General features: G+C 52.6%; 1 protein-coding gene across 4 annotated transcripts in view; it reads right to left on the minus strand.

The window, feature by feature from the left end:
- Positions 1-13576, minus strand: part of TMEM63C (transmembrane protein 63C) — a 104170-nt gene that overhangs the window by 18568 nt on the left and 72026 nt on the right. For all 4 annotated transcript variants that reach the window (XM_041759992.1, XM_041759993.1, XM_041759991.1 and 1 more), the window contains 7 exons: positions 12445-12482; positions 6664-6806; positions 5226-5274; positions 3354-3462; positions 1250-1323; positions 549-629; positions 314-437 (listed from right to left, as the gene is read on the minus strand). In XM_041759992.1, the coding sequence (XP_041615926.1) occupies positions 314-437; positions 549-629; positions 1250-1323; positions 3354-3462; positions 5226-5274; positions 6664-6806; positions 12445-12482 (618 nt within the window). The remainder of the gene's footprint in view (positions 1-313; positions 438-548; positions 630-1249; positions 1324-3353; positions 3463-5225; positions 5275-6663; positions 6807-12444; positions 12483-13576) is intronic.

Consider the following 13576-nt stretch of genomic DNA (forward strand, 5'->3'; position numbering starts at 1 on the left):
CTAGCCCTTTGAAAGCCTGAGGCACGGCAGCCTACAGCAGTCTATTGTGTTCTCTCTGGTCCTCCCATCCAAGACTGGAAGTGAGCAAGAGCAAGCCCTCTTGGATCACTCCAGACGGATATCCAAGAAAGGCCTCAGCTCCTCGGTATTATCAACAGGGAGGCAGGGTATGGTGGAAAGGGAGGGAGGAGCTAGGTGCCACAGCACCTGAGCAGATCTGAATAGGGCCGGAGGTACAGAGCCCTGGACAGAGCTGGAGACCCAGGGCCCCAGCCCCTCCTCGGCTGCATCCCTTGATGCCTGGGCCAGGTACCTCTTTGAAGCAGGTCCAGCACTTGCAGAAGCACAGGCGGGAGCAGGGGTGGGTCTTGATCATCACCTTCCCACTCTTCTTGGCCTTGGCAGTGTAGTAGAGTCGGCCCCGCATCGCGTGGCGCCTGTCAGCCGGTGGGCAATGGAAACAAGGATCTTGCAGGTTGAGGGCCAGCAGAGCCACATCCTCCCCTTGCACTCCCATCCCAGATCCAGACAGGCCCCGCTGCACTCACCTCTGATCATCCAACTCGATCAGGTTCCTGACGTCATAGCAGAAGTGGACTCTGGTCACTACGCACCCCGGATAGGCCTCACTGTAGCCACAGACATGGATGCTGAGCCAGCCTGTGGTGCTGGGGATGGGCCATCCTACCCCCACGCCCACCCGGAACTACAGCCCACAGGGCTGAGTGGCTCAGCTGCCTGTGGTCCCTTTTTTTGGAGGGGGGACTCCATTCCTTGTTCGTAAAGTCAAATTTCAGAGTTGATCCCTGGTAATCTGAGATTTGCTACCTCCTTCCCAGATGATCCAGAGTGGAGCCAGGGAGCAGACCTGGAAATTGCTGCTCACCAGAGAGAATTAGCTCCTGGGGCTAGGAATTTGGGTCACAAAAGATGCCCCAACATGACCTGCTCTAGATAACTGCGGTCAGGAGCTCACTGGGCTCTGTGGTTAGAGGAACGAGGGAAAGGAAGAAAATTATACCCCACCACACTCACACCACGCAGGAAAGCCCTTGGCTTCAGAGACCCTACACTGGCCCCAGGGCCTCTTGCATTCTGGAAGGTTAATCCTGAGCCAGGTCCAGGATAGGCTACCACTTGGAGTGTCTCTCGCTCCGGCATCCTACGGCACCTTACTATCAGCATGAAGATCCAGGCAGGGTTACCAGGGGGAAGGTAACCAATGCTTCTGCCCCCTCGATCCACTTACTGAAAATGTTTAATGATGATTTCAGGGTCTTGGATGTCCTTTGGGACATAGGTGATCATTAGGGTCCTTGTGACCTAGGTGGGGAGGGCAAATGGAGAAAGAAGACTGTGTTTACACAGGACTCCTAATGTCTGGGTCTTTGGTGGCTCAGAACTGTCTGGAGTAGGTCTGCTACTCAGCCAGGCTGCCTGGGCCTGTGTCCCCGAATTCAGCAGGCTGTGTGCCGTGGGCTGTGGGCAGCTGTGGGCAGCTGAGGGCAGCTGAGGGCAGCTGAGGGAAGGCATGCTTCATCTCTGTTATTCTCTGGGGTCCTGGTGCAGGTCCCCTGCCATAGACAGCTGAGGTCAAGGGAGGGAGAGCCAGAGGCTGCAGACCAGGCCGGGGAGGAAGACCAGAGCTCCGGGAGGAGCAAGGGCTGCTCGTGCTCTTGTGCTAACCAGAGGGCCCCGCCGTTGCTTGGCCCTGCTGCCTCTCCACTGTGCCACGTGAGGTTCACATAGCAGGGCTGTCCCTGACATTAGACTGGGCAGGGGGGTTAGGAGGTGAGTAGACTCTGGGGAGGGGATGGGGAAGCCCCTCAAACTTTATATTTTATTCTGTGAGTGGGAAATGTCTTCCCGGGCTATCCCCTCAGGTCTGGTAAACTGAGCTTCAAAAGATGGGAGTCTCAGCAGAAGCTTCTGGTAACAAGAAGGAAACCTGAAGTAGCTGAGTCCAGACTGGTCAAGGGTGCCCAAGCCTCCATGCTTGCAGGCCAAAGCATTAGGGGTAGCCTCTCAGAGGTATGCGGATTTGCATTCTGGGGTGGGTTAGAGTGTATTGGTCCTTTAGGATGGATGCCATCAAGGGAGGGAGAGGATCCTATTACACTGAAGCTCTGAATGGCTGAGGACAGAGCCCAGGGTGTTAGTCTGCACCATTCCCCTTTGTCACCAGAGCCAGGACAGCCCAAATACCCCTTCCCTTGCTGGTGCTGGTGCTGGTGCTGATGCTGGTGCTGGAGCTGGGGCTGGGTCTGGAGTTGTAACTGGTACTGGAGCTGGGGCTGGGCCTGGGGTTGGAGCTGGTACTGGAGCTGGTGCTGGTGCTAGAGCTGGGACTGGGCCTGGGGTTGGAGCTGGGGCTGGGGCTGGGACTGGGGTTGGAGCTGGATCTGGGGCTGGGGCTGGGGCAGGGGCTGGGCCTGGAGTTGGAGCTGGGGCCATATGGGTGTGGGTGCGGGTTTGGGCAGGCAGCACTGCTGGGCCCACCTGCAGCCCCTCAGCTTCACCTCTACACCCTAAGGGCAGCTGCGCACTTTAAACACCGGGGCTGCCAATGTCAGGGAGCAGGTGTGTGAAGCGGTAAGGCCCCAGATGCGCCTCAACCAGTGATGGACAGGTTGTTGGTAGAAAAGTGCCCGACTGCTCCCCTAGACTGGGAAAATTCTAGGGTGCATGTCCTATCGGACTCCCAGGGCAGTGTGAGCCGCTCCTTGATGGCTCCCTCTTACCTGAACCTTCTTTTCCATCTCACTTCCCCACCCTCTAGAAGTTTTTCCTAGGAGCCACTTTTAGAATAAGTGAACGCTGTGGAAAACCCTTATCTTAGGGCCTGCTTGGGAGCTGGGGTGGGGGTGACCCAAACCAGGACAGTGGGGACACGTGGGCCAGGCCCTGGGGGGCGGGGTCTCTGACCCCAGAACTATGGAAGGGCAAGGAACTTGGGCACTCCCCAGCAGGGGGCGCTGAGCACTCAGGATGGAAGCCCCTTGCTGGTCCAGGGGTTTGTTAACCCTTTAGTGCTGGGAGGCGGGGGCCCAGGGGTCTTCAGAGGGGGGTGGGGGCAGCAGGGCACAGGCGTAGGATGCACCTGGGAGCAGCTGTTTACCAACCAGTGTGGAAGTGTTTCCATGGTTTACCGACCAGGAGAGCTGTGCTAGGTGCCAGGTACTGATCCACTGGGCTAAGGGGAAGAGGCTTGCCCTGCTCAGGTGAGACTGCCCCCCACAGGTGTGCAGAATGTGCCCAACTGGGATGCCTCTGAGGGCTGGGAGTGGGGAGGTCCAACGGGGGAGCTTCTGGCTGGGAGGGAACAGTTCTGGGAGTTCTTTCCACTTACTCACCCTGTAGCTCCTCTTGGGCACAAACCCTAAACAGTGATGAGCCATGAAGACGAGGTTAAGGAGGAAGTAGAGGAAGGAGAAGCAGCTGTGCAGCCACAGAACCTTACTCCTGCCAGAAACAAGACACAGGAGGGATGAGAACACCCTCTCCCACCCCATACGGTGCCCCCTGGGCGACCCTCTGGTGCTTCCAGACACTCGGGCACCTTGGAATGGGATGGCCATGGTCAGAAGGGGGTGTCCCACGCCAGGTACTGAAGACTAACATTTATTGGGTACTTCCTATATGCCAGACCCAGGGTGGGTGGGACTCAATGCTTTCTGTACATTCTCTCACTAGACTCTCATGCCGTATGAAGGGGGCCCTGTGACTATCTTCATTTTAACTATAGGGAACTGAGGGTCAAGGTGGTGGGGGACCTGCCCGAGGTCACCCTAGCTGTGGCAGCACTGGGTGGTGGAAGCACTGGGGCTCCTCACGCTGTATTGTGCTGCTGGCGGCTCCCGCTCAGGCTCCCATAGCTGCCCAGTGGAGGGCCATGTGACCTCTGTGGTGGGGAATGGGGGGGTCATACTCAGGCCCAGAGGGAGGAGGGCCCGGCAGATTCGCTCTGCTTCCCCTAAAGTAGCAAGAGTGGTGGCATTAGGGCTTTGGGGCTCATATGATGCTGTCCCAAGGCATCTGGCCAAGAGGACTGTTCAGAAATAGGGCCCTCCATATTTGGTGCAGTTTGAGAAGAGCAGAGCTGCCTTGCTTCAAAATATCTCCTCACCACTGGTCCCACGGGCATTTCACCTAGCATTCCCTGTCCCTGTCCAGCTGGATGTCTCACTTCTCCGTTTCTTCAGAGGGGCAGGTTTATGTGGTCTCTCAAGGACACGCCAGCTCTCTGCCAATATGGATTGATGGATGTTGAAGGGTTTTTCCTGCCCTATTAAAATTAACATCTTGCCGGGAAGCTGTAGGTACCTTGCACCAGTGGCTGGCCTGGGAGAAGCTGGTGAGCTCTGCTCTGGTACTGGCAGCACCAGGGGAGGAGGTGGCTGGAGGGGGAGGCAGGAGGATGCCACAGCCCCATTCTGCTGATTTTGGAGCTCGACAGATTGCAGGATTTGGGGGGCAGAGGGGCAGGGGTGGGGCAGGGGAAGTGGGGCAGGAATGTGTGAAAGCCCACCCACACCTGCTGGACCTGCTGCATCAGCTTTGTCAGGAAGTCGGCCACACATGGCCAAGACACCCAGGGGGCCTGTTTTCTCAGCAGGGACCGGCAGGGCCATACCTGGCTCAGTACACATTGATTTAACCACCAACTGGGTGGGATGCTGTTCAAATCCATGAATCATGTCCAACAGCTGTTCTTCCTCAACAGACCAGAAATGAAGCTTGGGGTGGGCATGCACTGCCCCAGATTCAGGGCCAGCTAATGACAGAGGTGGGGCATGAAGCCAGGTCATGTGGTTCCTCGGTCCCTTCCACCCCCACTATGGGAACTGGGTCTACGCTTTATTCACTATATGACGGTTGACTTGCACTGTTTTGTGGGCAGGAAATAATAGTTTAAGCCTCTACTTCCTACAGAGTCCTTGCCACTTGGGTGCTGGACATATTAAACAAACAAGAACCATCTTTCCAAGTTTTTAGGAGTGGCCAGTTTGTTACCTCTTACAGATCCAGGGACACTGAGGCAACAAGAGTCCTGTCCCGCCAAGAGAATGCAACTTCTGGCCTCCCACTCAGTACACAGGTCCCAAGGAAACCAGGCCTTTCTTATCAGCAAAGCAGTGCCCACATTTCCAACCCACACATTGGACCTTCTCTCCCCACCAATGCCCCAGCCTGTAGAACGGGAGGTAAGAGGCGCAGGTACCTACTCTATGGAGACATTGACAATGGTGGTCCGACCAAAGTGGCTACTCCAATCTGGAAGAGAAGAAAGTGGCTGACCTCAAGGCCAGTTTCTTGGCTGAGCTGGGGGGTCGCTCAAATTCAAGGTTGCTGAATGAACACCTGGGGTCTGGAGACGCTTGCCCACATCCTGCCCTTCCTTCTCGTTCCCCAGAACTTGCCCCCAACTCCCAACAAAACCAGCAGAGGCCTCTTCTTCTCCCTGGGACTGCTGGTTCAGGCTCTATGGCTGTGCTGTGAGATCAAGTCTTGGTGTGGCATCCCCAGTGTCCAACTGGAGCATGGCAGGCACCAGAAAATGCTCATTGAAGGAGCCTGGGGCCCCGCCATCAGTGGAGGGATGAAACCAGCAAGGCTGTTAACCCTGGCAACCATCACAACAAGAATGTCCCATTGCCTCCTTCAGACAGACTATATCCTTCTGGCAAAGTGTGTTAGTTTGTCAGTTTAGACATCTCTGGATGTTATGAAATGTGCCCAGAAATCCTGCATTAGTATAACATACATATTATATAAAATATAGCCAACACACTAGCTCTTAGGAAGAGAATCTGGAAAGACAGAGGTTGCTTACTCTGGTGGCCATATTTGGTGGCACAGATGTTGGATGCCACCTTGAATTAGCTGAAGCTTACCTGTGGCTGAGGAGAGACAGACATGTGAGGAACCAGGGTACCATTGGCTGCCACCTGGGCATTTGGGGTGCTAAACTATACCACCCAGTTACACAGCCTCCAGCTCTGCCCATCCTCATAGTTCTACATGAAATCCTGGCTGGTTTTCGCTGAGTGCTCACTATGTGCTAGGCACTGGCCATACATTCTCTCCCAACCCCCATAGCTGAGGACCCAATGCCCAGGGAGATTGATCTGCTGAATATAAACTGAAATAACTTGCTAGATTGGGCGAAGGTATTTTCTGGGAAGCAGATATGGGTCAAAGTCAGGGAATCAAGATTTTTCTGTCTTTGAAGCCCAAACCAACAATGTCAGCCTGTCAAAAGGACTTGTCTCTTTTATAACAAGTGTACCAAGACTTCCCAGGAGACCAACTTTGCACTTCCAGTGCTGTGTCTGCCCCAGTGGAGGTGGGGAAAGATCAAGTGCAGGGATCTTTGCAGTAGATCACATGCCATAAAAAGGCCTAGCAAGCACCTGGCCAATTTCAGACTGAATTGCTACCACGTGCAGGGAAGGGAGGGTCCTGCTGCCATGTGCCAGGTCCTGGGCCAAACTTGTTCTCCACTTGGGGGAACTAAAGTTTAGGTTGCCTCAGGTCCCACAATGAATTTTGAGAAGTGGAATTAAATTTTGGATTTCTAGACTACCAAGACCCAAGCTCTATCCTGCCTACTGGGCTGCCCTTGTAGTGGCCCAGGCCCTGGGCACACTGAGCTCCACCTACCCAGAACGGTTCCAGTGTAGTTGATGGGCAAGATGATACCCAAGGAGGGGATGCAGAGTATCAGCACAAAGATGATGAGGTGATACTGGAACATGATGTAGGTGCGGGCATCGTCTCCACACTTGCTGATCAGATCCTCATTCCTGGAAGAGACATATAGACAAGGATTGTCCTCAGGGGGCCGATATGGACACAGACTAAGCTGGGCGGGGAGGGGAGGTGGGGGGGGGAGGGTAGAGGGAGATTAGGAAGAGAAGATTATCACCCTATGCCCAAGTTTTTATTTTTATTTTTAGAAATATCACCCTTCATCTCAAAGCCTCTATCATGTCTGAAATGTATTTCACTGAATTTCAGAGGCATGTCCAAGGCAGAAGCTATTATTGACACACACTTGGGAATCCAGAAGCACTTTTTTTTTTTTTCAGAAGCACTTTTGAAATCAACCATCCATTCCATCTTTTATTGCTTCCTCATGCATGTTGAGTGCTTGCTATGGGGCGCGCACCAGACAAACCACTAGGGATAGCAAGATGCACCCTATTTCTTTTCTCTTTTAACTTGTAAATTAAAAGGGAATCTTTAAAGTCACAGGGAGACATCACTCCACATTGCCAGATCGGCCAAAATTAGAAAGTCAGACAATACCAAGTGTTGGTGAGGGTGGGGGTGGGGGGCACTGGGAGCTCTCCCACACCCACAGGCACGTAGTCTGGCACCGCCACTTTGGCAAACAGTGGGTATTATCTAAGGAAATTGAATATATGCACTCCCTATGACTTAGCAACTCCCACCTAGTCTTATTTCCAGTAGAAACACATATACATGTGTATCAAGAGACATGTATAAGAACCTCAGATGCCCAGCCCCAAACAACCTAAATGTCTACTGAAGACAAAAATGGACACAAGAATTGTGAGCCATAGGGGTGCCTGGCTGGCTCAGTCGGTGGAACGTGTGACTCTGGATCTTGGGGTTATGAGTTAAGCCCCACATTGGGCATGGAGCCTACTTAAAAAAAAAGAATTGTGAGATATATATGTATACATATGAGATATACATATACATATAATGATATATATATAGATAGATGATATATCACATAATATGTAGAATGAAATACTATACAGAGATAAAAATGAATGACCATAATTGAACTTCATAAACACAATATTGAGTGAAAGACCCAGGCACAAACAAATACATACTGAATGTTTTCAGACACGAAGTTCAAAAACAGGCGATACTCAACAATGGAGTTAGAAGTCAGGGTACGGGGCAGCCCTGGTGGCACAGCGGTTTAGCACCGCCTTCAGCCCAGGGCCTGGTCCTGGAAACCTGGGATCGAGTCCCCCATCAGGCTCCCTGCATGGAGCCTGCTTCTCCCTCTGCCTATGTCTCTGCCTCTCTCTCTCTCTGTGTATCTCTCATAAATAAATAAATAAAATCTTTAAAAAAAAAAAAGAAGTCAGGGTACGGGTTGCCTTTGGAGAGTGAGAAGTGAGTGGGAGGGGACAGGAAGGGGGCATTGGGAGGAAGCAGGAGGAGGGCTCCTGGAGTGTTGACAATGTTCTAATCCTTGACCTGCTTTGCTATAACTGAGCTGGACATTGATTTTTTTTGTGCACTCTTCCATATGTGTGTTGTACTTCAAAAAAAAAATTTCAAAGTAGCACATGCTTACTATAGAATTTTTGGGAAATAAAAGGAGAAGAAAATCAACCACCTACAATCTCAATCAGCCTAAGATAATGACTGTGAAGCACTTTGGTTCATTGCCTTTAGGTTTTTGTTGTGATGATTTAACTTCGTGACCATAGTATAAACAGCATCGGATGTATTGCTGTGTTGCTCAGCATTTAATCTAAAGCCTTTTCTGAACATTTCACATTTTGTCTTAAATGTCTGCACGGCTGAACAGTGATTAACAATGACAGTGGCACTGACGGAGCACGGGTTCACACTCAGCACCAGGGTGGCCCCGACCCCATTGGTGGGCGAACCAGAGTTTACTCACCCTCACTCCAATCAGGCTTGTAGATTGTGTGCAACTTCTAGCATCCAGTCCAGGATTCAGGTTTATTTTTAAACAATACTATAAAGAGCATATCTTCAAGGCTTTTCAATATTCCCCATTTAGGGAATTATTTAGAGCTCTCGATTTTTTTTTTTTTTTAACTGCAAGCAGTTAAAATACTTCCTGGCCTGGACTTGAGAATTAAATCCCAAGAATGGAGTGGGTGGGAACTGGCGAGAAGGCTGGGTGCCAGAGAGCGGGAATGAAGGGAGGGTCCTGCTGCAGGCTGGGGTGCCAAGACCTGGTCACCTGACGGAGTGTGCCTCTGAGGCGGGGGGCGCAGAGAGCCTCTGTCTGATCTCCAGGAGGGAGCAGAGCGGGGCTGGGGGGCCAAGGACACAAGGATTTCCTTCCTGCTCCCCACCCTGGGCTCACTGCTCCGTCTGTCTCCCCGTCTCTCTGGGGGGAAGTCAGGCTATCCGCCTTACAGCAGCCTGCCTTACAGCTCCGGGGGAAGCTGTAGTTCTGAGTCTGTCTGGATTCCTCTACTTCATTCTTCCTCTTCTCAACCACGATGTTCCAGCCACCACCCTCTTCCTCACAATAAATCTCCCCTTGGCTCTGATCACTTCCCTTCCCCTGCCTCTTTCTGGAGACCAACTGTATCCACTGTCCTCTCTTCACCTACTCACTCTTCTTCCCCTGGAACCACAACCGGGTTCAAGTGCACATGGGCCACTCTGAAATACAAGAAATTCCTCAAGCCTCCATTCCCTGACTTGTTTCCCCTCAAGAGCCAGTCAACACCTTCACCCTCCCTCTTCCCGCCTGCCTCTTCCTCTGCCTCTACTTTGTGGACAGCTTACCCTGGAATGGCCGTCCCAATGCAGACCCAAATCACTGCCGTCCACGCCCTCTTCTTACTCTCATTCCACTCACCCAAGAGCTGCGAGCTGCGGGCCACACCCTCCTGGGTCCTCGAAGCCCGAAGCCCGTGGCTTCCGTGAGTCCAGGCCCTAGAGATTGCGCCCTCTTCCTCCTGCCCCATCTACACTCTTTTTCAATCTTGCTCCCACAACTTCAATTATGGCCTCACGCACCCACCTCTGGCTCTGACCTTCCTTGGAAGCTTTAACTAACCCTGTTTTTCAATAGCTTGCCGGTCAACTCATGGTTTGCCCTAGCCTCTCTCACCCTTCTCCCAACTCCTCATATCTCACCAGCTCCCAGAGAGTGGCATGGGTATCTTCCCCAGAGACCAGACCCGGATCACTCATTTTCTAAACCAGTTGAAAGCCAGGTGGAGACCCATAGACTGCAGCCCCATGATCTCTCTCCATCTGTCCCCTCCCTTCGTCAGCACCACTTCTCACCCAGGCACGGGAGAAACCTCCTCAGGTGCTCACTTTGCCTCTGGACTTTCTCAACTGCCAGTCCCCCCAGCCCATACTTCTGCCTACAAATAGGTTCTCATTCTGAGGATTCTGCTCAAAAAAAAAAAGAAAAAAAGAAAAAAGAAAAGAAAGGAATTGGCTCTCTACTGCCTCTAGATCAAAGCCCAGGATTCTCAGCATGGCAGTCGAGATCCTCCGGGCTGATCCTTCCAGCCCAATCTTTTAGCCTCTCTCTCTTGCCATGTATCCTTGTTTCTAGCCACACCAGACTAAACATTTCTGGATGCTCCCTGCCCATCTCTGCCCCAAACCTTCACTCACAGGGTCCTTTATTTGTGATGGATCCTCCAGGGGGCCTAGTAAGGAAATTCTTCCCATCTTTCAAGGCCTAGTACAAAACCTGCTTCTCCTGAACCCCCTATCCCTGGTTGGAATGAATTTCTTGCTTCCCAAATGCTCTTTGGACAGCAATTATAACCTCCCCATTATGAATTATATGTAGTGATTCTCGTTAACATTTGCCTCTCCAACTAGGCTGCTTGGGCTTTGTGCACAGGAGACTCTGGCATCCTTGTCCCTGCTCAGCAAATGTGTCAGGCTATCTTCTAGACACTGCTCTCAAATGCTGCAGGATGCATGGTGCAATAGCCAGCCTTCCTCCCTTCTTGGATTATGTGTTCCCAATGGAGGAGCCTTAGGGTGGAATAGGATAGGGGAAGAGGATCCTCACCCAGACACACACACAACTGTGCATACCAACCTACCCCTGACCTGCAGATCCAGGTATGCACACCTGAACAGCTGCACACACAGATGTGCACCAACATAGTGATGTGCCTCTTATTATCTCATATTTGCACACACACCACTGAGACACCTACCAAAGTGTTCTATTTTGTGAGCTTGTGCATGCCTTAAAAATTACCAAAGCCAGAGTGCCTGGGTGGCTCTGTTGCTTAAATGTCTGCCTTAAGCCAGGTCATGACCCCAGGGTCCTGCCATTGAGCCCTGTGTTGGGCTTCCTGCTCAGTAGGGAGCCTACTTCTCCCATTCCCTCTGCCCCTCCCCCGGCTCCATCTCTCTCTTGCTCACTCATACTCTCTTTCAAATATAAAAATAAAATCTTTTTGAAAAAGTTACCATAGCAAAGCCAGAGAAGGTGCCAAGAAATAAACTATTTCCCCTCCACTCTCCCTTACATGTGGCTAGGATCTCTGAACCTCACACAAACTAGCTGTATCACTTCCTAGGGGCTCTGATGAATGACAAAGGAAGACTGGGGTGGAGGGAGGCAAGGCCATGGGGACTACTCCTCCATCAGTAGGGTTGGAGCTCCAACACCAGAGGCCAATGGTCCTGAGCCCAGCTTAGGATCCCCAGGGCTCAGGCCAGGTGCCTTGTGCCCCCTTCAGAAGGTCTAGAGAAAGAGAGGTGCCCTGAGGTGGCTCATGGGGGTACGGTGGGGTCTCAGGGGAAATGTATGAATGAGGCCCTTGACTAGTGGGCCTGGAGGCACACGAAGGAGGAAGTCCTCTGAGCCTTTGCCAAGAATGCAAATTAGCAGGCCCTGTCAGGCCCCTTGCTGCGGTGGCCTTTGAGGGGCAGCTGGGGGGCACCCCAAGGTAGGCACACCAGGCAAGAGAGGGCCCTGAAGGAGGGGTTTGAAAGATGGGCAGGGCAGGATGCATGGGGGATATTTAGGGAGTGCCCAGGAATGGACAGGGCTATGAGGTGGAGGCAGAGCTGTGTGCATGGGCATGAGTGTGTGCACATGTATACACGGACATCCACACAGTGGGGGCAAGGGGTTCTGGAAGGTGCTCAGCTGAAGCAGGGCAGAAGCAGGAGCATGGAGTCAGAATCCTGAAGCATGGGAGAATCAGGAGAAAACAGCTGACCTGGGGTTGGTCTCCTTCCCAAGTGGGGTCTGGCCCTAAAGAGACCCAGGAGGCCCGGCAGGCAAGGCGCTGGCCCTCGGTAATCAGAGCTGAGGCAAGAGGAAGTGCGCCCTTCTGCCCAGTGTTTTCTTTTCCATTTCAATATGAGGAAAGATGGCCACAAAAATAAAGCAAAGAGCAATGCAGGAGGAATTTCTTTTTCCTAGTGTGGAGGTCATAAAAGCATGTTTCTATGTGTGAGAAAGTGGTCCTCTCTTGAGGTCTGCAGGCCAGGTCAGTTCTCATTTCCTGCCCCAGGAAGCCCAGAGAGCATCCTCTGTCTGGGCTGGGCTAAGATGGTCAGGGTGCAGGGGTAGGGATTGGGGTGCAAAACTCAGGTCCCAGGCCCAGGCCTGCAGGGCAACAGGTGCTACCCCCATCGTCCCCCCTGTAAGGCAGCTGTTGGACAAGCTCAGAAGGTTCGGGCACTTACTTCATGGTGACGGTGTTGAAGAACCAGGAATAGAAGCCCTGGGGAGAAAGGAGAGAACATGTGAGAAAATCCAGGCCCAGGCCCCCCCTCCTCGGCTGTGGGAACCCAGGCCTCCTTCCAGGCAAGGGATGGCAGCGGGAAAGAGCACAGGCCCTGGAAGCAAGTGGGCTCCATCTGGAATCAGCGGTGACCATCCAAGGAGAGGTCTCCCTGGAAGTGAGCTGTGAGTTGACATTCCTGCCACATGGCATTCTGTTACCATGAAATGGGAGCTTCATGGGCCTTGGGCCAGAGGGAGAGAAGGGACCCTTTGTGGGGTGGACGTCAGCTGCTTTCCGTCTGTCGCTCCTTGCTTCCTTCCAGAAAATGCCCCCCACCTCGTGCATGCAGCCTGGTACGCTGACCATGAACTAGGGGTCTTGCCACCAGTGTCAGTTGATGGATGGGAGCATGACCCAAGTGGGGCCAATCAAAATTCTCATAAGGGGATTAGTAAGGGTGTTGTGGGAGGGGGTCTCTCTCTGCCTGAGCTCCTGCACCGTAATGAAAACCATGCAGCCCACAGTGGCTTGGTGCCATCTTCAATGTCACGGGCAGGAGCACATCTGAAAGAAAAAGCCCACTCAGAGGAGAGAGGTCGGGAGAGGGGATCCTGGTGGCATTGCTGGACTTCCTGGATCTACCTGTATGCAAAAGTAGCCACTTTTCTCAAATTTCCCCCGATTTAAGCCACATACTGCTGTGGGTTTTTTTTTTTTTTTTTCCAACACTAGTTTGAGCTGGGTTTCTTCTCTTACACCTGAGAGTCTTCTTGGTTGTGCCCTTCTCTCAGGGTCTTGCTGTCTGGAGTCTCTGGGTGGTGGGGAAAGGTAGCCTCAGCCTTGCAGGTGAGGGGAGACCTAGAGAGGAAGTCTGCTTGGGAAGAGCGTGTGTGAGGATGGGCAGGGGCCTATGGCCCCAAAAGCCACCAGATCCAGTGGGTGGTTAAGTTGCCCTGGAGCAGGCTTCCTTCTGGGATCCTGTAGGATTCAGCAAAATCTTGGAAAAGGTTGCAACTCTTGATTGAACCACATCTGATCACAAGCCAATCAGTAAAACAGGCAGGCCCACTTGGCTGACATTCCCTGGCCCC

Source organism: Vulpes lagopus, chromosome 6, assembly GCF_018345385.1.
Source record: "Vulpes lagopus strain Blue_001 chromosome 6, ASM1834538v1, whole genome shotgun sequence".
Classification (NCBI taxonomy): Eukaryota; Metazoa; Chordata; class Mammalia; order Carnivora; family Canidae; genus Vulpes; species Vulpes lagopus.